The following is a 26,249-nucleotide window of genomic DNA, read 5'->3' as shown; positions in this document are numbered from 1 at the left end:
TTTCTGTTTGAGAAATAAGAGGGTCCGTGCATTGGATTAAAAATTGTAAACAACTGGGAATTTCAAAATATGGCATTGAAAACCCCCAGATATTTTCTCCTCTGATGTGGAACCTGTCAAATCTAGTTGTAATCGCCCCCTTTGTGCACACCGACCGTCCTCTGTGTTGGGGATATCTGTCACATACAGTTGCCATGCTTCCTCTGCATCACTCTAACTAACTCAAGTCTCTGAGGCTTGTGTTCCATCTTTAACAAGAGCCAAGTAAACAACTCCTTATGTTAAAGAAAAAAAAAAGAGCGAGTGGAGCAGCCAGGAACGCCAGTGGAAAAGCTTTCACAGAGAGAAAGAAAGAGAGAGAAAGGAGGGATGGAAGAAAAAAAAAAAAGAAAACTCCCACACCACAACCATGCAGCAAATTGGTTCAGTGCAGTGAACCTGTGTTCTGTGTTTGGGCAGGCAATAAGCAAAACGGGGGAACATGAAATGATATCTCAGCGCATTTATCTTGATAAGAGCAGAGGATGTTGAGGCGTAATAGGAACAACATGGCTGGTAATGAGAGGAACAAGGCATGATGGAGGAGTAGACATGGATTACCAGCATTCCTCTTGATGGGGTTTTATGGAGGGAAAAAAAAAGAATAGAGCTCCCTCGTTTATTTGATTTTAGAGGTTGTGGTTGGGGAGAAAAAAAGCTAGATAAATGCATGTTTCATCAGGGCTAAATATTTCCACCCTGTGAAAAAATGCCGGAAAGCAAACACAAGCCAGATTGTGGACTAGTGGTAGGACGATTGTGGGTATTTGTTTACATGTTGCTTTTCTCTGTGTGTGTGTGCGCGTGTGTGTGTGTGCCTTCGCAAATAAATACCAAGCCTAACCGCTCTCCGTGGCATAGCAGGTGCTTCTAAAACAATGGTAGCTTAATGTTACTGTTTACCAAAGCTGCTCCCCCTGCGTTTACTGTGAAGTGTTAAGCAAATCAAAGACAGTGGGGATGAGGCGGAAGATTGATTAGAAGGACAGAAGAAGTGGGAAGGACAGGGGTGGGTGGTTTGAGCCTGAAGTGAACGCACTCATCGCTGACACGTTTGCTAAAAGGCTTCCGTCAAAGTCAAAGATTTCTTCACAAACCTCGCCTGTCTGATCGCGCGCCAAAAAATCGAGCAGTGCTGCTTTTCCTGCTCGTGACTGCAGAAGAAATCTCAGCCCTTTAGCGTCTCCCGTGCTCAAATCTCCTGCTTTTCTTTCACTTTCAGCGTCATCTTTGCATCAGTTTTGTAAAGGAAAATATATGTGTGTGTGTGTGTGTGTGTGTGTGAGGTCAGACAGACACAATGATGCAGCTCAGTGGTGTGTTCACAGTTCCGGGTGTTAGGTTTAGTCAATCTCCTGTTGTATCCACAAAGCAAGCAGCTCCCTCGCATTTCTGGAATGACTCACATTTCTTCTCTCTCTGTCCTCTCAGTTTTTAATTATTGCTACTTATGGCTTCCAAAGCCAAGATACCCCACCCTCCCCCCTTCCCTTCCTCCACCCTGACTCGTCCTTTCTGCTGTGTCACTGTCGGAAACTGAGGCGAGATCAAGAGAAAGCAAACCCGCCGAGCTGCGGTGAAGGATACTCCTGTTTCGGTCATCTGGACACCATTTTGTTTCGTTTAGATGTTATCTTTTTTGTCATAGTGCTTTGCAATCAAACAATAAAGTGGCGAGATTAAGGGAAAGAAACCCTGTTATGTTAGTGGATTAAATTGTTTAAAATAAACAGGACTTGTAAGATGAGAACTGTTAATTTTCTCAGCGCTGCATCGCCTGTGCCAAGTGTTTATTTCATAAACAAGATTAAGTACCAATTGATGTCATCACTGAAACATGTTTTTCCCATGCCCTCTGAGAGCAATGCTGGTATACAAAAACATATTCATGTCCAGAAAGTGGAGGGATGATATTTTAGTCCTCAGAGGCTGCTGAAAGAGGCAATGTGGCTAATTTGTTATTACCATTTAAGTTTATTTTCTGCATGAAAGCCAAATTACGTTTTTAATTTAATATGTCAATACATTTTCAAACAGGATTTAAAGTTTGAATAAATTTAAATTTGAATAATTTGGAGGGTGTTAATTTGCATAGTCAAGGGCACAGAAATTGCTATATCTAAATGATAATTCCAACCATCCACCCATGTAGCCATCCATCCATGCATGCATGCATCCATTTGACTCCACTTCTCTGTGTGCCAGATTGTGGAGGCAGCATGAGTTCTAGATCTAACTCGGGGTCTCCTACCACTTGGATGTGCGGGGAAAGCCTCCAAGGGGGGCGCCCAGGTACGGGTCAGATCTTATTTTTGTAGTTTTGGTCATCATTTTACTCGAAGAAGGGTAATTGCTAAGATCTGGGGACATTGCTTAAAAGAAGCCCAAAAATCAGGTCAGACAATCAGACAGGCTGTAAACAAACCGGCATGTTTAGTCGGGTTACCTAAATGTTTGTTAAATCCCTTATTCCACATAAAAACTGTCTGGAAGCCCAACTACAAGCACAGCAGGTAAAAGTTTAACGAGGAAGACCGTCTGTAACCATGAACTGATTTCTCCAGCAGACAGCGTGGTGAATCACTTTACCGTTTACTTTTCTTTTCAAAATATATTTGGCTGACCTGGAAGTTTGTTTAAAACCTGTCTGATTATCCGACTGCAGACTACAGTTCAGTAATGTTGCCAGAGTCCTAGATCTCAGCAGTGGACGTGGAGTGAAACATCATTATTATGGAAAATAATGATGGCCAAACTATGATCATTTAATCTAATTTGAGCTAAATGTGACAATTCTTTCTGGTTTTGTCAACATCTGCTCAAAATTGAGAATAAATGAGTAAGAGGAGTTTAGATGATTTCGCCAACTAATATTTCCAAAGTCAAGACTAAACAGTTTTACAAGAAAGCCCAATTCGAGTTTCCTTTTTTCTTTCGTCACAGAACGGCTTCTATCACTTCTCGTATGTATACAACTGAGTGGCACACCATGAATGCATTAATTTAGCTTACGCTTTTATCCAAAGCCACTTAGAAAGAGTGCATTCGACGATGAAGATAGAACCCAAAAACTGCAAAAATCACATCATTCAATGATTCAAACATTTAAGTTGCTTTAGGTGCTACATTTAGAAGCAATTATATATTTGAGATGCAGTCTGAACAGGCGTGCGTTCAGCCTGTTGTGTAGGGTTTCTGCTGTCCTGATGTCAGTGGGGAGTTCGTTCCACCATTGCAGAGCCTGGACAGCAAACAGTCAGGATTTTGCTGTAGCTGGGTCCCCCTTGTAGTGAGGAAGTACAGAGTCGTTTGGTTGTAGCAGAGCGTAGAGGTCGGGCTGGGGTGTATGGTGTGACATTGTCCTGGATGCATAACGGGCCTGAGCCATTCGCAGCACGGAAATCCAGCAACAGGAACCAGATTGGGCTCATCAGACGATTCGAAACCTTTGCCATCAGATGTGTTTGCAGGACTGGTTCTTTTGAAGCACACTGAATCCTTTGAGTCATCACAGATAAGAAGACCTGGAGGAGCTGAGAATAAGAGAAAGTCTGAACATCTACAGCAAACAGGATCCCAAGTTGAGATAGTTTCATCTTAAATTCTTTGACTGTAATAATTCTCCTTCATCTGCAGTATTCTACAGTTGTGGCTTTAACTGCATATCACAGTTGAATCCTGCTGCTGCGGCCGGTCACATATCATTATCCATTATCTGCCCAAAGCTGTTAGATCTGAGTACCTCAGTTAATGAAAGAATGTATCGTTTGCAGCAGAGGCATCTCACCTGCAGATTTATTTCCTGGGAGCTGAAAGTGGGGTGACAGGATGTAACTCAATACTTTACACATTATCTCTATCACCTCAGACTTACCACCATAATGACTGCCATGTTTTCCAAGCTCGCCGCCGTCAGTTATCTCTTTCCCCTCTTCCTCCCCTGTCCTTCGCCCCCTTCTCCTTGTATATCCCAGTCGTTGCTTTTTTTCCCCTCCTTTTTTCCCCCTTGATTTCCTCCAATCTGCCCCACAGAGACTGAGCCAGAGCACCTGCAAGTGCTCACTTTGAAAGATGTTGCAGGCCCAAGAATGCGCGCAGTAAACACATGAGAGCTGTATTTATAATAAATCAGCTTTATGGCCCTCTGATGGAGGTGATATCAGTGAAATTTATGCTGAAAGACCTCGCCGTCCCTAGCAAAACAGCTGCGAGATAGCACTGCGCCCCCCACACCCCACCACCTTCACCCCACCTCCCCGCCAGCACCGCCCCGCCCCACCCCAGCGAATAGCCTGGTCTGACTGGGGTTAGAGAGCCCAACACAGTCCTCTCTATGTGGTGGGGCCTGCGGTCCCTGGAACGGTGAAGTCCAGACTGAAATAGAGTGTGGGCAGGGTGGCGGTAGTGGGTAACAGTGTGTGTGTGTGTGTGTGTGTCTCTGTGGTTGTGTGTATGTGCAGTCATACGTGTATTTAATGTAGGCTGGGTTGCACAAATAGCAAAAGCCTCGTGGAAGAGACCGGACGAGTGTCTGAGAGTTTAAAGGTAGATCGGTGTTATCTCCGTGTATCTGGGTGAACTCGACTTCTTCCAGAAACCTGCGTTCCTCACGATCCTGCACCTCGTTCTCCTGCGGGCACATTGAAGCTTTGTCACAGAGTGATCGCCCTGAAACTTTACACGAAACCCCAAATCCAAGCGTTTAGTGAAGATGGGCTTAACAAATTCACACTAGTGCATATGCTATCACACACACTCACACACACGCAGCTACTCTCTTGATCATCCAGCCCAGATGGTTCCTGTCACTGCGAATGAACAGAAAGCAAATTTAAAATCAGTGATGTCACAGCCACGTCTGCGTCGCGCGGTTTCACCTAACAGATCCCATTCCCATCATTCCATGATGAAAGGTGACCACCCGCCATTATTTGGTTTTCAACAGATGCAGGCAATAACAACTGAGGCCCCGATGGTCAGATGTGTTCTTAAAGCCTCTAAAACGCTGTGGAGTTACACATAATCAAGCCCCAAAATAAACCATGTAAACAGTGAATTACTGTGTTTTCCTCTGATGTCATCTCCTGCCCGCCTTGCCAAGAAGGGTGCAGCAGCTTCTGTAAATGTTTGTTGTCCTTTTGTCAACAACCCCTTCGGAGGAGCCCTCATTCAAACATGTTTGCCAATTTGGTATCGCGCCGAAATGACACGAAGGTGGATGAGCGAAATCGGAGCGTGAGTCACCTCAGCCAACCGTATGTAATACTGATTACAAAGTGGAAGAGCGGTGAATCCTGAATGGGAAAAAGAGGCCAATTCGTAAACAAGGTTGAAGTGCCTTTGAGCATGGCGTTAACTAATAATTGCTCGGTGGTTGGCAGGAAAAGACCGCAGCTGTACACAAGACGTCCAGGTGTGAAAGCCTCCAGCTGAATGAGCGTAAGCAGGCAGTTACAGGAAAAGGTCACATATTCTGGGTACCTGTAAAGCCTTGTTTAGACTGAAAGCTTTAACATAAAACACATGGGAATGGGCGTGTAGTTACAGGTACCAGAAGTGATCCAAATGAAACATGATCCAGGAAGTCTAGTTTGATTAATCCATCCACACGTGGCACAAATGAAGTACACTGACTAAAGTACTGCACTTTTTCTTAGGTTCTTGCACTTAACTTGAGTATTTCATGCAACTCTACACCTCTACTACATTACACGTCAGAGAGAAATATTATATTTTTTACTCTACTTAAATATATCTGATAGCTTTAGCTATAAGTTACTTTAAACATTAAGATTTGCATAAGGTTTGCAAATATGTTTATTTATGCTAATGATGTATTTATGTACATTACAATGCAAAACAGTAACGAAACTGGTTAAAATTAGCTCCATTAAAATGCTACATACACATTAATGCATCAGTAATAATAATACAGTAATATACTGTAATATATACATATAACAATACTTGGAATGGAGTATTTTATATTGCAGTAATGCCTCTTTTATTCAAGTAAAACATCTTAATAGTTCCTCCATCACTGTACAGCGGTCATATTGTTATGGGACAGGATTTTACATCTCTGGAAAATGATCACTGTGACAGTCGGTCCCATTTTTTAGAGTAAATATAATACATTTTCGCATGTAATGACAATAATAATAAGAGTTTGGTTGGAGGCTTTTAGCCCTGCTACCAGGACTATGCGCTTGCGTGCATCTGATTGGCCAATGCAGGTGAGGTTGCATTGTGGTGCAGAAAATTTGACTGAGGTTCAACTATTTTTTATTTTTGGCGACGTAGTGACCTCATTGAAATTAATGAGAAGGCTGTGTTCAGTCTGAATATGCTGTAAAGTTTGAACAGAATGCAATCTGGATCTGACTCCAGAGCCCTTCTCGTGGTAGAAATCACGGCGTAACCGTGACCTCGCGCTCACATCCCCTTCGCAGTTAACTTCATGTGTGATAAATAAATAACAGCGAGCTGGAAATTCTTCAACGGGAGGAGGGAAGAGGAAATAATAGCGTGGTGTGACTTTACCCAAAGCAGCATGAGGAGGGATCTGGAGGAGTCATTGGGTTGCCCTCTTTTCCTTCTTCTCCTTTTCCTCTCCTCCCTCCTTCCCTCCCCGCTCGGTGTTCTCACCTCCTCTCTCCTGCTGCGACCCAGGCTCCCTGTGGGTGAGGTAAAGCACTGGAGGGGAAACCGACGGAGTAACGCAACAAATTTGGCAGTTAACCCAACACCAACCACTGGTGTGTTTGAGGTGACCAGCGGGCTCCCGCAGCAGGGATCTGGCTTCCCGTTTTTTCTCACCTACAGCTCCAGAGGAGAGCGCGCGGCTTGGGCTGGAAGGTGTTTGTTACAGGAACAACGAGGATGGAGGGAGAGAAGGAGGTTTACGTCCATGCTTTTTTTTTTGTTGTTGTTGTGCTCTGGTTAAGATCAAACTCAGGATAATATGTTTATACACATCTTTTTTAGATCCTGCTCCCGGATATCCCCATACATATAAATAAACAAAACATTTCAAATGAGCCCTCCGATACTATTTAAAGTGAGCCAAACCACTAAAGACAACAATAACGGGAATAACATGGACACATGCATCATTATCCTGGCTAATATCACTAAAACTGTGGTATTTCTATTTAACTTTTTTCCCCCAATAAGCTTTCATTCCATGACTCGAATATAAGCTTATTTGGGTTTTTGTGAAAGGGATACGATGTTTGCATGCGTCAACACAGAAATTCTGTATTTGTGTTTCCTGAATGATAAAGGGATATTGATTTGCGCATAAACACGCACTCATTATAAATTGGACTTTCCGATGGGGAGAAGGGCTCTGAGTGCATGGCTTTTTACTTTGAGATACTGGAAAAGAAAATCCAAACGCTAACTGTAAGCAGCATCATTCAGCGCTCGAACCCAGCAGGCCCCTCAAGGGCCCCGGTCCCGTCTTAGCTAAAGTTTTTGTGTGTGTGTGTGTGTGTGTGTGTGTGATCTCCAGCTGCAGCACTCAAGCATGCTCTTGCAGAAGAAAAAAAAAAGAGAAGCACATCCACTCTTAATACTCCTGACTCATTTTGAAATCACCAACCCTTTGTTTATTTATTTATTTATTTTATTGTCAGCGGAAAATTTGTGTCATGTCAACCGGCCCCGGGGACCAGCGGTGAAGCGCAGAGAGGAGGAAAATGTGGCTTCAGTTAAGCTGGATCCATTACCATGTCTCCGAAACTACAGCGGATAAATCTGACTGCCTCTCCCTCCCCTCTTTCGCTTTAAGTTTGCTGAAACCTTGTTTGTTTGTAGAGTCTGGAGCACCTTTTACGACACAGCCATAGTAACTCTGCTTTTGCGTTGCGCCCGCGTTACTAGCTCTCTCCTCTGAATCAGGCTTTCAACGAGGAGCTTGATTTGACGTGGAATTACAGGTAATATGACTAAGCATGCTTTTAAGAGCTTCCCAGCAGTCAACAACTTGAGTTACATCTGGCCTCGTAACAATCTGATTTAGGATCTGCACTAGCCCACCACAGGGGCAGACCATAACTTTAACAAGAAGGAATTAGAATGAGCCTGCAGATTAAATCACAGATGATTCAGATCAGCACTGATTTGAAATTTTAAAGCATAATTCTCTTGATATTCTGCATTTTCCTTATTGTCAACAAATCCCATAAAAATTTAGAGCAATCTATCTTATTTTAAAAAGTTATTAAAAAAAAAAACAATGAACATGGGCACTTTAATTCATTTTGAGTTGATCTCACATGCACATGATGCTGTTAATAATCAGTAGTGCAACAAATCCGCAGCTTAGATAGACCCCAAAAAATTCCAATTCACGTCTGTTTGCAACCTACAACCGACAGCGCCAGCCATTTTGGGGAATTATTTATCCTTTTTATTTTTTAAAGAAAGAATATTTGTGACCCATTTTTTTCAGAGCCACAGTCAGAAAGCACGGAGAGACAAAATAACAATTTGTTGGTTCTGATATTTTCACGGGATTTGGTCACAATCAGTAAAATATAGAATATCAGCAGCCATGTCATTTAACGGGATGACCTCTCGTCACACAAACGCGTGTGTGCATGCCTGTGAGCGCACGTGCAGTACAGTATGCCGTGTTAGTGTGCCTGCGTGAGTGTATGTGGGGTAAACTGTATCCCACCCCTGAGCTTTCAGCTCTCAAATCAAGGCCCTGAAAGTAAACAGTGCACTGCCAGAGGACCTTGTTTATCAAATCTGCAATTGCACTCATAGAGCAAAATGACCTACAATTACAAGCCCAGCTAGAAATTAAGTTTTCAGTCAGCTATCCAGAAAAAGATCATAGGATATCCTGCAAAAGGGAATTCTTCAGTAGTCCTCGCCTTCTCCTACTTCCTTCTTTTCCTAAAACGCCATACTATCACGGCTGGTGAAGTGACTTCTTCTTAAGTATGTTCCTCAGTGTTTTTTGTGCAAGGGATTATATAGCTACCATGCACACTAAAACATGGTGGCTAAGTGTGTATATGTCACATCATGGTCATATTTGTAGAATTTCCTTCCAAAACAACCACAACAGGCTCATACTTCCAAGCACGAGAGCTTTGTTGCTACCGGCTTCGCCAAGATATTCCGACCACTCCTAAAACGTCAGCCGTTCCAGCAAAAGCAATTACATGCCCCTGCCCTAGAAGCAAAGTGGAGAGGTTCTCTCTTTAAAGTGTGTAAAATTCCCTCCTAGTTTAATTATGTGGTGCTGGGTGGAACCTGGAGGCTACTCTCTCTACTCTGCTTCGACATAAGTGCATTTTCCATGGCACAAGCATGCAACATATTGGTTCCCACAGAGAGATCGGAAGCACGGCGGATCCCGAAACCTGGGTTACAGCATTCCTGGATCTCTGAGCAGTGTGGTGACCTAATCGCCTGACCACCTACTGCTCCGTGCCAAATCCCAAGCAGCAGGCCAGACACCCCTGAGAGTAACATCCGACTGCACCATGAAATATTACGTCAGGAGTGAGTCATTGGATACTGAGCCTCGGTTAGAACAGCTTTACATACTCACAAACACAGGAGCTTTACTCACACTGGATTAGGCCGGTGAATAAACCGTATCACAGAGAGGAAATTTGTCATTTCTGGCAGCCATATTTTTCAGTTTAAAATGTTACAGTGCATTTAATGGACACTGTTGGAGACCAAGAAGTTACCTTGGAGCTCTTCTTTCCTCACAGGTTTGGTACACAGCAGTTAAATATGCACATTTATGGTTATGAGTCAAAGTATTTCAAGATCAGTTTCATTCATCTCAGCTGAGGGACAAACATGTCCATCAAGACAACTGCACTGCGACAAAAGTCTCCCCTCCATTCTGCATCCAGCTGTTGTCCAGTGTTGACTTTACAAACAAGTTCACTTTGACAAATATCCAAGCTGGAGGCCCCGAGTTCGATAAACAAATTGGTCTCTCATAATAAATCAATTCATGTTGCTTTTATTAGTGTTTTGACATACCAGTCAGGCACATAATCAGTCAGTGAGTTGCACAGCATGTGCAGGTGGCTCACAAAGCAAGCGAGACCATAGCTATTGACGGGTAGTACCGACTGCTAAATATGTGTATAAAATATATACGGTGGCCGACAAGGACAAACGTGCTGCAAAAGGCGAAAACATTTCCATTGGGAGAAATGTGCTCCGGCTTCAGAAGCACAAAGGAAAATCCAAAACAAAGACAACAATGGAAATGTGCTGCAGAATGTGAAAACAAATACATCAACAGTGAACATGCTGCAAATACAGGAACAATACAAAGTCAAAAACACCCCAAAAAACAAATGCAACAGAAAAAAACATGTCCAGTCAATGCAACAGAAGTTCTCCAGGCCTCTAGGGGGAGCTCTAAGGGGAACAGCTTGATTTTCGATCTGAGGTAAAGAGGTGACAGGACATAAAAACATACATTTGGCCACTTTTTGTTGATCACGTTTGACAAACTCATCAGTTTATGTCGTGCAGCTTAGCTTCGTTTTTTAAGCACAACACCGCATGTTTGCAGACATTAAACCTTTTTGACAGCAACCTAAAAAAGTGAGCTGAAAACAATGTTTTAAACCAATAGGCTACACGGATCTAATGCTTAATTAAGGAGCTTAATTTGCTAGCTAGCTACAGTTGATAAATTGTCTGGCTAAAAAGGAGAAACCTGCTTTTCCCCGTCTTTGTCTGAAACTGAAGACCCATTATTTCCAATGTAAACAGTTTCAGGTGGTAAATCACATGCTCTTGAGAGGCCTGACAGCCGTAACATCAGTTGATTGGAGCCAACAAGTAAAGTAAAACAGAAGCCAGGCTCAATATAATGTCATTGATCATAGAACTGTATTGCCTTTGATTTGCATGTGTCCAGCATTTTGTCCTTTTCTCTGTTGCTACACTCTCGCCTCTCCTGTTGCCCATGGTTCGCCCACACAGGGATGTTAGCATATTCCAGCTGCTTGGAATTCCTCCCTGCCGTCTTGGGAGCACACACTGCATTTTAAAACTTGTTGGGCCCTTTCATGTTTTTTATTTGAAAGTATGTAATTACATTCTTGAAGGAATAACGGGTCCCCGGAGCGATTTTTATATGCTGTATTAAATGTCATGGTTCGAAAAGATGCCTCTTGATAGCCTCAAATGATAAGACAGCTTTGGGCAATAGAGAGGCAGTGGAAATATATTATGGAGGGGTGGTAGGTTTTGAAATGAGGGCAGATGCTTTGACTGTGCTCCACCTCTGTAAAGTCTTGTTGATGGTTTGGTGGGATGGCCGTGGCTAGTCTCTGGTCCATTTCTGATTTAAATCCTTTGCCACCGATTTAATTAAGAAATTTTGTTGAAGCAGTTTGGTGTTTAGCAATAATTCTGACACTTTTGCCTTGCTGCTTTCTGCCGGGGCCAGTTAAATGGGTGCATGACTTAAAATCAGATCAGGGGCATTTTAGAAAACATCTACCTTTATGTTACTGTGGTCAGTGAGAGCAGAATATGCAGAAGGCTTGTCGGTGAATAGCAACTTTGTACAGTAATTTCATAACCTGATTTTGAGAAAGTTGCATAGATTAATTGACCCAAAAAGAACTCCAGACATTCAGTTTTGAAGCGCTGGTCACAGGAGTCTACTGCATTGCATTTTATTTAATTATGTTCTATTCTGGTCAATTTCCATCTGTTCATGTCTAATCTATTTTTCTCTCAAGCACCAGAACACAACACTTGTGAGGTTCTCTATCACAAAGCAACGCCGCCGCTGGAGAATTTATTTGGCTGCCTCTTAGCTTTGGCCTCTCAGGGACTGCGGTGTGGGCAAAGTCAATTCCCCTCTCAGATTAAAGGAGTGTCTTCAAGTGCCAATCCAAATGGTGATAAAAAAGCTTTTTAATCCATTGAGAAAGTTTCCTGGTGTAACCCCCCAGAGTCCCGGCATCAGGCGTTGCCCCACTCAGCCTGTGTCTGGACAGTGTTGAAGCCCGAGTGTGTCTCCCTGTGGCCTGACAGAAGGAAAGAAAGGCCCAAAAAAGGCCCCTCCGCCACTCACTTGACCAGCTTCCTTTGATAACATCTGGCAGGGGCAGGTTTGCAGCAGCGACAGCAGGAGATGGAGGGACATTAAAGTCCCGTCACTCACTTGTCAGGAAGGCAGTCGGCAACTCTACATCATTCGGCAGACTGAACCTCAATCGCTTACACCGGAGTGTCACTGATGATCCCTCTTTCTAATGGGTCTGATGATATTCTCCTGCGAGAGTGTCATATGAGATGATGGCTTGGCATTGCCGCTTTTTATTCTGAACTCAAATCCCTTTATCTTATCATTAAAATAGCTTAGACTGCTGATACTCTCTTAGCTATTCAGGCCAAATGTATTTTTGAATCTGCGACCTGAAACCTAAACATTCTTTATAGAAGGAAACTTATGGTGTTTATCTAAACAGCGATGGGCCGGAAAAGACTTGGACCTATCTTTGTTCTGGTGAAGGAGGGGGCTGGTTTGCGGGCAGTTTAGAGGGGGCTAAATGTGAGTTTCAACACAGCTCCCCCGGAAAGGCTCAGACCAATTCAACATCCATCCCTCTCCATTTTCTTTCTGTTTACTTCTAGGTTCATGAGTTTACATGCCAATTCCATTACAGGGATTAAAATAGTTTGTCCAATCCATCCTCAAACTCTGCTTCCCTTGTCCTTCTCCCTCCCTTAACCCCTCACACCACTTACAGGCTTTCAGGTCCCAGGGCTGGGTTTGGGGATTATAGGACAACAGCCCAAAGAAACACAAGGCAGCCGTGCTGAAGAATGTTCCAATGAGATGTCCGAGCGTTACTGAAAGCTGAGGTTTGATCAATGGCTGCGGCGCGTGTCTGCACTAGTGAATACTTCACGGAGCGTCTGAAGGAGAAGAAAGAGAAAATGAAGGTGTGTTGTGACATCGGGCTCAGGGTCTAGGCGGTCGGGTCACCTTTGAGCCGCTGCTGATTAAGGGCTGGTGTTCACAGGTGAGCGGCTCCAAGCAGGATTTAGTGAAACAGGCAGAAAGGTGAAGTCACCCCACTCTCCCGGCAAACGTCAAAGCAACAACACAGTGCTGACCTCTCCTCTCGGCCAGAGGCAAGTGTTAGGAGATGAGTGAGCTCCACGGCTGAGCTTCAAGGTGAACTTTCTGCAAGTCACTTTTTAAATTATGTACACATAAAAATGGGAAAAAATAGATGGATAGTTAGAGGCAGGACATACAGTTTTTAATCAGATATTTTTGCCACCTTGTCTCATGTGCACACACAGAGTACCAGACCAGCAGAGGTTCATATCATTAGTAGTGAAAAAAGTCAGTCAGTCGCTGCCTGTGGGTCTAAGCCACCCGCAGCTGGTAATCTCCTTCGGAACTAGAGGGGCTCAAAGGGGCTAAGCCTGGTCAGCACCTAGGAAGGGACATCCACAGCATATCTTCAAGTGGTCCCCACAGCCTGTTTGGTAAAACACTGCTGACACTTCCTCCTGAGGTGTGGAAGGAACTCAGCAAGGTACTAAAGACATTATATAAAGTATTCCACCTGCAATGTAGTATAAGCAGATCAAACAACTGAAACTGTAACTTAATAATGATAGAATGAAATATCAAGAGCGTAACTTAAAAAGACAAACATTTCAGTGTGCATCTGATCTCCACCCAAAAATAAAGACAGTGAAAGATGGCCAAGGGGTCCTTACAAAAATAATAAATATATGCAAAAATATTCTTCTAAACAACAAAATGTCTGTTCAGGTTTAAATGAAGAAGAAAACCTTGAAGTACTCCCGCCAAATTCACACAAAATGAGACACTATTGCCATCAGCAGTAGTATCTCTAACACTAACATTAATTGACAGTGATGGTGTATTTTGTGTAAAAATCTTATGACCCCTTTATACCAATTTCGAACAAGATTACACCTAAAACTTAATTAGTATAAATTTGTGTTTGTTTTATGTTTGTTTGCTATAATGTGTGTTTCTCATAACCCCTATGCGATGCATCGTCATGTACAAACAAACTTGTATTTTATATCCTGACTTGTACAAATTACAAAATATGAAATTTGTTAAGTGACAACATGCAGGTTTCCAAGCCATAACCTGTGCATTACCTGCATCATGTTTGACAGGTGACGTGTGCACGAGCTGCTCCTTTCTTTCAAAAGACTTTACATTTTCCATCACAGCTACACGTTTGATCTTTGTCTTATCTGTCCATAACAAATTGCTCCATAACTCTGTTGTTTATTGATTTTTGAGGCTTATCTGTGGTTTGCATCTTGTGGTCTATGGTAATGCTGGTACAGTCTGGTCTGGTTGTCTTTGACACATCTACAGATCGCTTTCATCACACTGATGTAATACCTCAATAACTCAGAAAAACATCCTGTTGGAGAATTCACAAGAATTTGGTCATTGTTAGTTTACCTAAAAACAGACATGATGTTATAATGTGCCACTGCAGCAATGTCCTGTCATTCATAAGTTCAAGTGCTTTTTGATAATAGTTCATCGGTGTTAGCTGTAAAGTCATAACTATAATATTGTAAAAATATTGCATCAACATCAAATATTATCTATGTAGTTTCTAGTATCAAGGGACACTTGCTGTTGTAATGAGGCTGAAATGTTTCATGCATTTTTAACACACTGGTGCAACATCAGGTCATCAGCACGATTAGTCCCAGCCATTCGAACTTGAAAGTTAAAACATGAAATATGGATCCCACAAGAGAGGCTGCAAGTTCAACCAAAAATATATTGTGCGTGACAAGGTCGCCATCAAAGAGACAAGACACAAATGGTTTTAGTAATCGTGTTGAAATGAGACAATCTCAGCTTGAGATCCAGCACCATGCAGAGTCATGCAGATGGTATGCACTGGAAGGTGAGGAATACTAAGTGGCCTGAATCACAAAGAACATCCCAAATACCACGCAGCCATAAAAACACAAGAATGCTCAGACGCGCATACACACACAACACACCAATCGTCCTTGTTTGAAACATTTTGCACTTTAGGGCCAGCAGTCAAGAGCTCAATGGGGCAAGAGACTTTGCAGCCAAAGTCTGTCAGGGTGACTGAGGAGACCAATAATGATTAACAAAATAAATTCTCTGATTTAAAGGGCCCCATAGTGCAAACAAAGTAAAGACAACATGACAAACAATGTCAGATTATTTGCATCTCAGATCTCCTGATCTGTACAGACACAGTCCCAGTCAGCATGGCCTCACAACATAAGAGGAGTTTGTCTCAGGCTCTTGCACGACCACAGCGGTAGTAGATTTAAAGCACGAAGGAGTCACCAGCCAATTTATTCCCATGTTTCAGTGGTAAATAACCTGAGCTGAAGATGTCTTTTACTTTTGGGTTGCGCTCTCATTAGGCAGAAAATAAATGAAAATGCTGGAGCCAAACTCAGTCATAGGGTAAGGGTAAATCCTCAGGCGCTACTCAGATATGCATCTTATTTGATAGTTAATCCACTTCAGCAGTGTTGGTTAATATGAGTACGGAAATTTCCAAGAACCTGGACAAATTTTGACCAATATTGCTCTTAAAGACAGTAAAAAACATCTTACTTCTAATAATAGCAGAACAGCTCTGGGTAAACTATTGACAAATGCAGTTCATCCAGAAACATTGAGGGGATTATATTAAATAAATGTTTTTTTGTTTTTTTAGATGGCACTCCTTCCACATATGAAATTGTTGCACTGCAGTGAAATCTTCTACAGCCTCTTCAGTAACAGTGTGGTGTACCACAGGTCAACTCCCTGGGTCCCCTACTTTTTAAAATAAACATTCATAAACTATATATCTCCTGCTCTGGCTACATGTCAGACAACGTTTGCTGATGACATGACTGTGTATTCAGCCAGAAAACCAACTAGAAGAGATATACTATTCATATAGTTATGAATCCATCTAAGAGAAAGAAAATGCATCATTCTTTGTTCAGAAGCTGTCAGCAAGTAAATGACATTCATAACATATTTTATTTTCTTTTTAATTTTTTTTTATAGCAACACTGTTCTAGCATGCTGGTTTGGGATTTGATGGTCACCCTAATGAGCATCAGCACCTGCATAAGGATTCATCAGTTGGTATTATCCTGCATACACAGCAATGATTCAGCTCTATTCAAATTAAGAAAAACCTCAAATGGGGTTCAAGAGGGGGGGGCACATTTTTTAGACAACAGTCTTTCATTTGCCCCACAAATTCTGACTTTGGCTTTATTTCAGGGTTAATGCGGAGCAGAGACTAATGACAGGATTTCCAGGGGGTGTGATTAATAAGCAGCAGATCAACAACAATTTAAAGCAGAACCGCACAGGGAACAATATTGATGAAAATTCGTCAAGTGCTACCTTTTTATTTTTATTAGTCTGGTTTGTCTGTTTACCGTGTAAATTTCAAAGTAATTCCTTAATTTGGATTCCCTATGTGACCCTTAAATGCCACTCAAATTCTCAGTAGACCAGTTGTTTACATGCACATGGGTCTTTTTATTTAGAGTACCACGACTTTATCTCGCAACAAGTAGTTTACTGTCTGGATCCCAGCATTTAAATGCAAATTCAAAGTACTGCGCATGTGACCCGTCGGCTGTTATTCACAGTCAAATTACAAAGTTTCACATAATGAGAAAGAAATACTGCGCGCAATGAGCTGTCTTTATTTAAAGTGGAGGAGGAGAGAAGGGGGGTTATCCAAGGTGTTTGAGACAGATGAGGGAGGTGGGGGTCGGGGAGGGAGGAGGAGGCAGGGAGGGTAAATTGGGCGGACACATAAAAACTGCAAGGGGCCGTGGATGCTGGATCATTTGGAAAGTCTGGCCGTTCCGCGCACCGCTCGCCTTCATGAGCTGTTCTGGAGACGGATAGGACGGAAACCCTGCTGCAGACCCGGAGCGCCGGCCTTCACCCCGACCCCGTCTCCTCTCGTCCGCTTAGAGGTGTCGCTAAAGGATTAATGAGCCAAAAAGGCCCCCAACTCCTCCTTTAAGGCTCATTTCGGCGTTTTTCGGCTTTAAAGCCCGGACTGCCTTACACCTTCCCTTCCACATTCATTTCATTCGAGGATACCTGTACCTCTACTGATGGTAAGCGCTCATCTGCTGACACATTCACGCACAACAGAGATTCTGCGGTGCAGCTTTTAGAATCGGAACCTGTTGAATAGAACAGGACACTTTCTGTGACAGTTTGTGACTTTCTGTGACAGTCTTTGGCGTTTGTGCGCGTTTTACCGACTTCACTGACAGTTTGCAGAGCATTCCCGGTAGAAATTAACAAGGATACATGTCCATAAAACCTTACAGTCTAAGTCAGTGACGGACAAACGGAGATAAAGTGAGATGAAAGTGTATTCGGGAACGATCAGCGAAGTAATAATGGTGGCGCTCGGAGCAGGTTAAAGCCTTTTGTGCCGGAGAGTTGAACAGTGACAAACCAACATAGTGAGGTCATTTCTAAACAGAGCGTTCAGTTTCTCAACGCGTCTCTTTCTCCAGCACAATGAAAATATTTACATTTTGCCGATTTGTAACCTTTTCCCGAAGTTTGGCGCAGATTTTGCGCGATTGAACACCTGTGTCTGCGTTGTATCATCCCGGTACGCGTAATGCGAAAGATGGAGATGACACAGCTCAGAATTTTCGCCACAATTGAGGAAACATCGCTCATTTCTTCGGCTTGTTTTCTGTCCCAATTAATATCAGCTGGAAATGTGGGTCTTCGTGCGTAATTCATGCGTAATTGAGCTAGACGTGAAACGGATTTCTGCCCACCTATGCCAAAGTCTGCAAAAACATTACAGGGCGATAACAGATGTGATTCCGGTTTGTAATTGTTGGAGGACATTGTAATACAAGGGCTCACATGTTTTCACTTGTTTTGTAACAACACCTGTTTTGTAACAAATGATTATACAGTGGAATTGTGTCATTTAATACAGTAAAGCTGCAACAGAGAAAACATTTTGCGGCCTGCAGGCGCATGGCGTCCTTGGCACACTCTTTTACTTTTCAGCTCAAGAAACAGACTCGCCATAACCGTTTTATATGTACGTAATTATATATATATTTAAAAAAAAACAAACAAACAAAAAAACGTGTCCGTATGGCAAAGGCGGATTCAGTTTCTTTTGCTCGTTTCAGGAGAAGGTGTTTGTTGATGCTACCTGATATTTGGAGTTTTCAGGTTTTGCATTTGAGAGCTTAGAGCATTTCACACTTTCACACGTTTTCATTTGTTCTGGCAAAGAGCGAAATATTATACTATAAACTATGCTTTTGCCTCTCAGAATATACCACAGCTAACAACACCATTAACCTGTTTCTGTGATCTCACTGACTGCGAATGTTCTCACCATTGAATTGCTTGCTGGGAGCAAATAAAATCCCAAACCTACATTATTCAACAACAACATCACGTGTCTCTATTATTTTTGAAAACACAAATGAGGACATTGCATTTTGTTGGGCAGGTTGGCTCAATGCGAAGCCACGGTTATTACTTGAAATCCTTTAAGCTTTGCTTACAACCCACTTGTTATCAGGAAGGCAAGCAAACCATTAACATGAATTTTTAGGGGAAATTTTTTGACCTTAATAGTTTTTCTTTGCAACTGTTGGCCATTGTTTGGAGTAGCCATTTGAACCATTCATACTCTGTATCATTATGAACTGTGTATGATATAAAGCTTGACAGCACAGAGAAAGACATTTGACATGAAAAAAATGACTAAAAACGTTGTTAAACTGATCACTGGCATCTAAAATGATAAAATCAGGCCAGAGATTTGGCTGTTCCAGTGGTAACCTGTTGCCCTCCTCTCTCCCTCCCTCCCACCATCACTGTCAAATTCCTCAGGAAACACATCTGAAGAGCCATGTGCATAGTCTGATCACATTATCTCTGGTCAGAGAGAGAGAGGCCAAGGGGGATCGAGCAAAGCCAAGGGCAGTTGACTGCTCCGGCCTAATTGCACCCTGCTCTGCATTTGTTGTTGCAGAATGTGTCTCTGTCTGTCGCTCCGCTCAAAAGTATTCTGAGCGTGAAGCTTCTTGAAACGCTTCTGGAAGGGCAGTTTCACTGTCTGATCGAGAGCATTAAATATGAGTCCGCAGTGCTGATAAATATTGTGAAGAATTGCTGAAAAAATGAACAGAGTTTGGCATAACTGCAAATGTTTTGCTTTTTTTTTTTTTTTTTTAAATCACCACTGGCGAAAACAGGCCAGCAAAATGAACACAGTGACTTTTTCCAGAGTTGAAAGTTACTCCCTGTCTGCCTTACATCTTCTTTCATCATCATCGCACCACTTTGAGTGTCTGTCTGTTTTAGCCTGCAGCTTTGTCAGTGGCTGGTTACAGTTACAAGATGTTCTGTATGGTCAGTGTTTTTGAGTGCTATGAATCCCTGTAATCATGGGAGAGGCCCTCGCTGTACAATGAACGTTTGTTGTAAGGGATGTGCACACACACACACTCACTCACACACACAGACACTCACCCACACACACACGTTATCCCCCACCCCATGGGTAATAGAGCCGATCATGTTCTGAACCCTCCTCTCCCTTTGCCACAGTTCTCACGAAACATGCAAGCGGTGGCACACACTTATGCACGCGTACGGGCATGCACGCTCACGCACGCACGCCGGTTAGCTCATGCACGCACGCACCGCACATCACCCTTTCTTCACACACACTGGATCTAGTGTCATGACCGAGAAAGGAGGGTCAGTCGGAGGTCAAAGTCTAATGCTGTTAGGAAAAAGATCCTTGATTGCATGTACAGTGAGCCATGCAGGGGCCGAGATAATCGCAAAGATACAAACCCAGACATGCTCACCCACACACACACATGCATGCTGCACGCAGGCACACGCACACACACACACAACCACAATGTTCCTGTTAATGTGCATCCTCACTGTGTAGTAATGCTTGGGTGCTCTCCAGTGGAACAGGGTCCAAATGATGACCAAAGACCTACTTCGTTTCGCAGCACCAAGAAGAAATGTCTGCTCTGTGGTGCTGCTGTTGTGGTTAAAAATTCAGTAATTTTATTAGTGTGATTCAACAACATTTAGCGCATTTAAAATGACGTGTAAAAGAATTGAATCATTAGAGCCATATTGCCATGCTTGTTAAGTCTACCAAAAGAAAAAAAAAAGGCAGAGAGGAATCCTTTATTATTTTTAGGGGATATTTTCAAGATGTCTGTGGAGAAGCTGCTCCAAAAACTTTCTTATGCTGATTAAAGTTGTCTTCTCGAACACAATCCAAGAAAATGTCACTGATGTTGTGGTTACATTGAAATTAAGAGCCAAACGCGCCCTAAAGAAAACCATATTCACACACCGCTGCTGCCTGTGCAACTCGTCGACCGATGACAGTGGTGTCAAAGAGCAGAAGGCCTGTCATCAGCGTCACTGCAACCTGTGTGATCCCTCAAGTGGGCAAGCGTTACTAAGAGATGAGCCCCGTTTGAGAGGGGTGCATTTAGTTCCTTGTGTGAGGGGGGATAAAGGTTGACAAAGTTCACATGGAGACAGTTTCTGTAAGCAAACGGCCCTCGTGTTTTGGATATAGATTGTACCAGTACTGATCAAAGTGGTGTTATCAGCTCTTTGGTCTGTGTGTGAACATGAGAGGAGAGCCTCAGTCTTTTTTTTCCAGTTGAAGTTGGCTCTTATCTCACGGTTTTTGCTCTTGGAGAACAGCTCGCAATCGCTGCAAAGTAGCTGCTGTCGAAGCAGGTTTTTTATCAATTTCGGGAATAGATGTAATAATGTAATGAGGTGTGTTTTCTGTCTAAGGTGTGTGTCAGGCGCTGGGGATCTGCTGTCTGTGTTGTGGCACATACCTCCTTACATTCCAGTTACAGTAAATAGCTAGCTTAGCCCATGAGCCAAAATGATAAGCCTTAAAGAGACACTGGGTCTCTCTTCCCCACATACACACACACTGACACAGATTTACACACCTTCCCTGCACTGCTCTTTAAGTAAATAACACGGAAGAGCCTCACGTGGTTGCAACTGCGCTCGGTTTATAATTTTCCTGTGTTTTTATCTGTGTCTTTCAGGAACAGGGTCACTCCAACGTTCTCCTGCAGCCGCCCAACACCACCTAACATTTCCTGGAAGAACGTGTCCATCGACTGCTCCCAACAAACATGGACAGTTTTCCCATGCTTTATTTTCTGTCGGTAAGTAAGTGGAGCATGCCATTTCAGTTTGTGGCATATGACACGTTGCCGCATCTCGCATTTTCCCCCTTTCCTCTGTGTCCACTGAATCGCTGATTTATGTGGCATTCGCTGAGCTGAAAAGTCCCTTTGGGGTGTTGGGCAAAGGACTTGTTTGAGGAAGAGCTTTTCCAGTTAAATGTGTGGCATGCCGTCGCCGGTTTGCCCCGTGGCTTGTCAGAGGAGACTGAGAGGGACCACGGCTCCTTATCGAGTTAAGAATTTGCTCTGACCTCAGGGCTGCCTCTTTTATATGTCTAATCATAGTGGAGGAGGGAGGAGACGAGGGCGACGGGAGGGAGCAAAGAGGAACGGCACTCAGATTCCATTCAAAAAGTTGGGTTCTTGAACCAGCTGTTTACCTTTGGAGGATGTCACCAAAGATAAACTGCAAGTGGTCTATCTGATTAAGGACTGCTTTACTGTAAACAAGGCAGACTAGACTATATAACCAATTATAGTCTGCCCTCACTGGGTTACAGTCAGAGAAGAGAGTGTATTGGAACTGGGAAAGACAAATCTTTTATTTTAGTGAAGATGGAGGCCTTTCTCTCCCTTAATTATCTTTCTTTTTTGTGTTTTCTTCCCCTCTGCTCTGCTCAGTCCTTTCCTAATCTTGTATCCCTCTGTGCCACCTTCTACTCCCCTCAGAGACATCATGATTCCTGGTAATCGAATGCTGATGGTCATTTTAATATGCCAAGTCCTCCTGGGAGAGAGCAACCATGCTAGTCTGATACCTGAAGAAGGGAAAAAGAAAGTACCGGGCCTGCAGGGTCGTTCGGCCGCTCAGAGCCATGAACTGCTGCGGGACTTTGAGGCCACGCTGCTGCACATGTTCGGCCTCAAGAGGCGGCCGCGGCCCAGCCGCTCGGCCACTGTGCCTCGCTACCTGCTGGACCTCTACCGGCTACAGTCGGGGGAGGCTGAGGAGTCCGGAGGGCATGACATCGCTTTTGAGTACCCAGAGAGGTCAGCCAGCCGGGCCAACACTGTGAGGGGCTTCCACCATGAAGGTACGGGAAAAATGGAGCATGTTGGCATTATGTGTAATAGCAGGAAATTAAAAAGCATAAAAAATCACAGCGAATCACGTCGGAGATGATAAATGGATAATGTCAGCACAGAAACATTTCACCACATCGTCATTGTTGCCAAGCATTCCAATAATTTTGGTAGTAATATATTTCATTAGCATGGGCGAGGACTAAGAAGCATTCAGGGGAAGAAAAAAACACATTTCCTACATCCCTTGAAACATGATTGTAAGGCAGTTCCACCCATCTCACCATAACCAAGGAATCTAAGGATGTGGTCACCAAACACTGTCTACAGAGGGGCAAAAAAATCTGCTAGACAAGCTCTCAAGAGCCTCATTTGACAAAACTCTGCATGTTTGGTTAGCAGCTGAAGGAAAAGCATACCTTCATATTACTGACTTACACTTCTCACCCCACCCAGCCGAACATGGCTTAAAAAAGCCCAGTCTTGGCCTGGAATTGGAGTGTGCTCCTCTCTCATGTCTCCAGTTTATATGGAGGGCTCTTTCAGAAGGACCTTCCTCAACGTGCAATTATCTTTAATGCTACTCTGCAGGCTTCTAAATAAAGCCCCTACTGCCAACAATGTGGGTGCCGAGAGCAGACGCTGCAGCTCTCTGAAGAGATGGAAAAACAGTCTCAGAAGCTGGTGTGATAGAAAGACTGGAACGTTAGAAGGGTTTCTGTTTATTGTGACTTGGGTCTGCTTAGTTTTAGCGACAAATGCAGAGGTTTCAATTAGGCTCGGAGAAACTCCAGGGTGACGGATCTGTGAAACGTAAACTGAGGTTGGAAAGCTAGACTGAGGCACGTCGGATAAATGCTTGAAAACAGTTGCTGGCAGGGAGACTGGGGTGATGTACCAGACATAGTGAAGGGGGGGGGGGGGGGGGGGGGGGCGATCTTGTTGCACGGTGAAATGAGAAAAGTGGGGAGCTTTCGGGCTACAGAACATGTCCGCCCTTAGGGGGAGGAGTGAGGAAGGAGGGATGAGTCAGCCTTAATGGGGCTCGTCAAACACACCGCTAGTGGTAGCACACGGCAGCACGCACTTACACTGCAGCGTACCGAGGCTAGCCAGGAAGAAAGAGCACCGCTGCTGGAGGAGGAACTTCTGCTTGTGATGCAATGTGCGTGTGCACGCATGTGTGTGTGTGTGTGTGTGTGGGGGGGGGTTCTACTGCTCTCTACAGCCATTAACCCTCCTTCTCCTTTGCTAAACTATGTTAATAATACGTTTTGAGGCCTTTTGAGTGGGAGTGCTCGCTTTCATGGAAGCACCATTGTGCAATAGTGTGACTCGGCTTACCGATCTGTACAAAACACTGCGAGGTATTACAATCTGCAGCAAATGGACAGTTAGGTGAGGAGACTTGTTTACAGGCTCGTGTAACAATTCAGGACGAGTATGACCCTGGCAGATGTCTCCCGTCCTCCCCTCAGCCAGTTGGAGCATTTGAGCTCCAGGAGGCGCTGTAGTAGAGTCCCCCCAGGCAGCTAAAAATTTAATTTAAGAAGTACTTCATACCAAGTGTCATCAATATTCATAACTTCACAAAGTGACTGATGAGATTTAAGACACATGAACTGTTTTTAAAGTGTAATTTGACCGTGTCTGTATTTGCTTTACTAACACTTGCCTGTTGTTTCTTATGTTTGGTGAGCCAAATTGACATGGTGGGGAATAAAGATATATTCTATATGTCTTGAATTCAGCTAGAACAATATGTTTTTATTGGCTGCAGGTTTCATTAATATCAAACAACTTTGGTGCTCAAACCTCCAAAGCAGACACGAGAAGGTGTGTGCATGCACATTTCAGATTGTGGATAAGCTTTGGTTGAAGATTTGAATACATCGCGTTCCCTCACAGGACCTTTTTTCCCATGGGCTTCAGATAAATGAGATTCTACCGTACTGTCTGACTCCTTAATGATTATTCATGATGAAAATGATAAACGTCTTAAGTGAACAAACTGCAGAGCTAATCAGAAACACAGCAGGTTTTAATAATGAGAACCACCTGGGTAAGATTAGGGCCTGGGTGTGAAATAACAGGGGTGGATTGAGCAGGAAAATAGTAGACACAACATTCCTTTCCCCAACAATGGTGATCTTGCCAGAAATCTGCAGACTGAGCGTGGAACAGGGAGCCTCCACTGTGTTTATACTGTAGCTGTGGTACGTTAATCACCACCCTCCTTGTAATGCATGTTTCAGCAAAGTGCTCAGGGAAAGGCATTGAGAGAAGGGCCGGATAATCCTTATAGATAGATAAGGAAGCGTGGACGATGTATATTTATATTCCTGAATACCCCAGAGGCCTTGAAAAGTGTGCACGTACATTATTTTGCGCCAATTAAGCCGTGTCAGTTTTATCTGCTGGTAACTGTTGGAGAGCATCAGACGTACAAACGAAAAAGAGATACAGGATTTAAGCTCTGAGTTTACTTCCTGTGCGCTGCATTTGTTGATATTGCAAGTTCTGAACATTAAGCGATTGTGCAGCTAATCAAACGTCCCACATTTCTCCTTATTTTCAGAGCACATGGAGAGGGTGCATGAGCCTGATGACGGAGACACCACGGCCCTTCGCTTCCTGTTCAACCTCACCAGCATTCCAGAGGACGAGCTGCTCTCTTCCGCCGAACTGAGGCTCTACCGCCACCAGATCGACGAGGTCGTCGCTGACGCCGTCTCAGACGACCAGGGGCTTCACCGGATAAACGTGTATGAGGTGTTGAAGCCCCCGCAGCAAGGGCAGCTGATCACGCAGCTCTTGGATACGCGGCTTGTGCGCCACAACACGTCGCGCTGGGAGAGCTTCGATGTGAGTCCTGCCGTGCTTCGCTGGACTCGCGAGGGCCTCCCAAATTATGGGCTGGCCGTGGAGGTTCTGCACCTCAACCAGACGCCACGTCACCAGGGCCGACACGTCCGCATCAGCCGTTCGCTACACCGGGAGCCTGGCGAGGACTGGGAGCAGCTGCGCCCCCTCCTGGTTACCTTTGGCCATGATGGGAAGGGTCACCCGCTGACCCGCCGGACCAAGCGCAGCCCCAAGCAGCGGGGCCGTAAACGCAACCGCAACTGCCGGCGCCACGCACTGTATGTGGACTTCAGCGATGTAGGCTGGAATGACTGGATTGTGGCGCCCCCTGGTTACCAGGCCTATTACTGCCACGGGGAATGCCCCTTCCCTCTGGCGGATCACCTGAACTCAACCAACCACGCCATTGTTCAGACACTGGTGAACTCTGTGAACAACAACATTCCCAAGGCCTGCTGCGTGCCAACAGAGCTCAGCGCCATCTCCATGCTCTACCTAGACGAACATGACAAGGTGGTCCTAAAAAACTACCAGGAAATGGTAGTGGAGGGCTGCGGCTGCCGCTAACACACAGACCAGCTAGAACTTGGACTTGGATTGGCGACTTGAAAAAAGCAACATGGACGCTAAAGCAAAAGGTCTTTACTCCCAAAAATGTTCACTTGGACCCTTATTTATAACGTTTATGTTGAGGTGTATGTTTGTCTCACTTTTTTTGTTTCTTTGACAATATGATCATATATTTTGACAAAATATATATATTTATATCTACATATTAAAAATAAATTGAGTCCTTATTTTAAACATGAAAAAGCTGTACAACTTTTCATAATGTACATTAGATTGTATAAGGTTTTTTATTGAGAAAATAGTAAAAACAATCTAAAAAGTAAAAGTTTATTTACTGGTAATATTTATTGCTTTCATATGATATACATTTTTGGAGAAAAAAATAAAAACATGAATTGCTTCCAATAACACCTTCAAGCAGATCACAAGATGCACCCTTT

The 26,249-nt window shown here is 43.7% G+C and overlaps 1 protein-coding gene across 1 annotated transcript; it reads left to right on the top strand.

Annotated features, from left to right (window-relative positions):
- Positions 1–16,945: 16,945 nt before the first annotated feature.
- On the top strand, positions 16,946–26,231 carry bmp4 (bone morphogenetic protein 4). The gene is made up of 4 exons (XM_041953253.1): positions 16,946–17,211; positions 21,208–21,330; positions 22,021–22,385; positions 24,953–26,231. The coding sequence occupies exons 3-4, from the start codon at positions 22,028–22,030 to the stop codon at positions 25,804–25,806; spliced, it is 1,212 nt and encodes a 403-aa protein (XP_041809187.1). The 5' UTR covers positions 16,946–17,211; positions 21,208–21,330; positions 22,021–22,027; the 3' UTR covers positions 25,807–26,231.
- The last annotated feature ends 18 nt before the right edge of the window (positions 26,232–26,249 follow it).

The sequence above is a fragment of the Chelmon rostratus genome, chromosome 15 (assembly GCF_017976325.1).
Source record: "Chelmon rostratus isolate fCheRos1 chromosome 15, fCheRos1.pri, whole genome shotgun sequence".
Classification (NCBI taxonomy): domain Eukaryota; kingdom Metazoa; phylum Chordata; class Actinopteri; order Chaetodontiformes; family Chaetodontidae; genus Chelmon; species Chelmon rostratus.
Note: the sequence above shows the minus strand (reverse complement) of the source record. Positions and strands in the feature narration are given on the sequence as shown.

Excerpts from the sequence above, each read along its gene's own strand:
- bmp4 (XM_041953253.1), top strand. The coding sequence starts at position 22,028 with ATGATTCCTGGTAATCGAATGCTGATGGTCATTTTAATATGCCAAGTC. Across the intron at positions 22,386-24,952 it reads GAGGGGCTTCCACCATGAAG|AGCACATGGAGAGGGTGCAT; the intron begins GTACGGGAAAAA and ends CCTTATTTTCAG.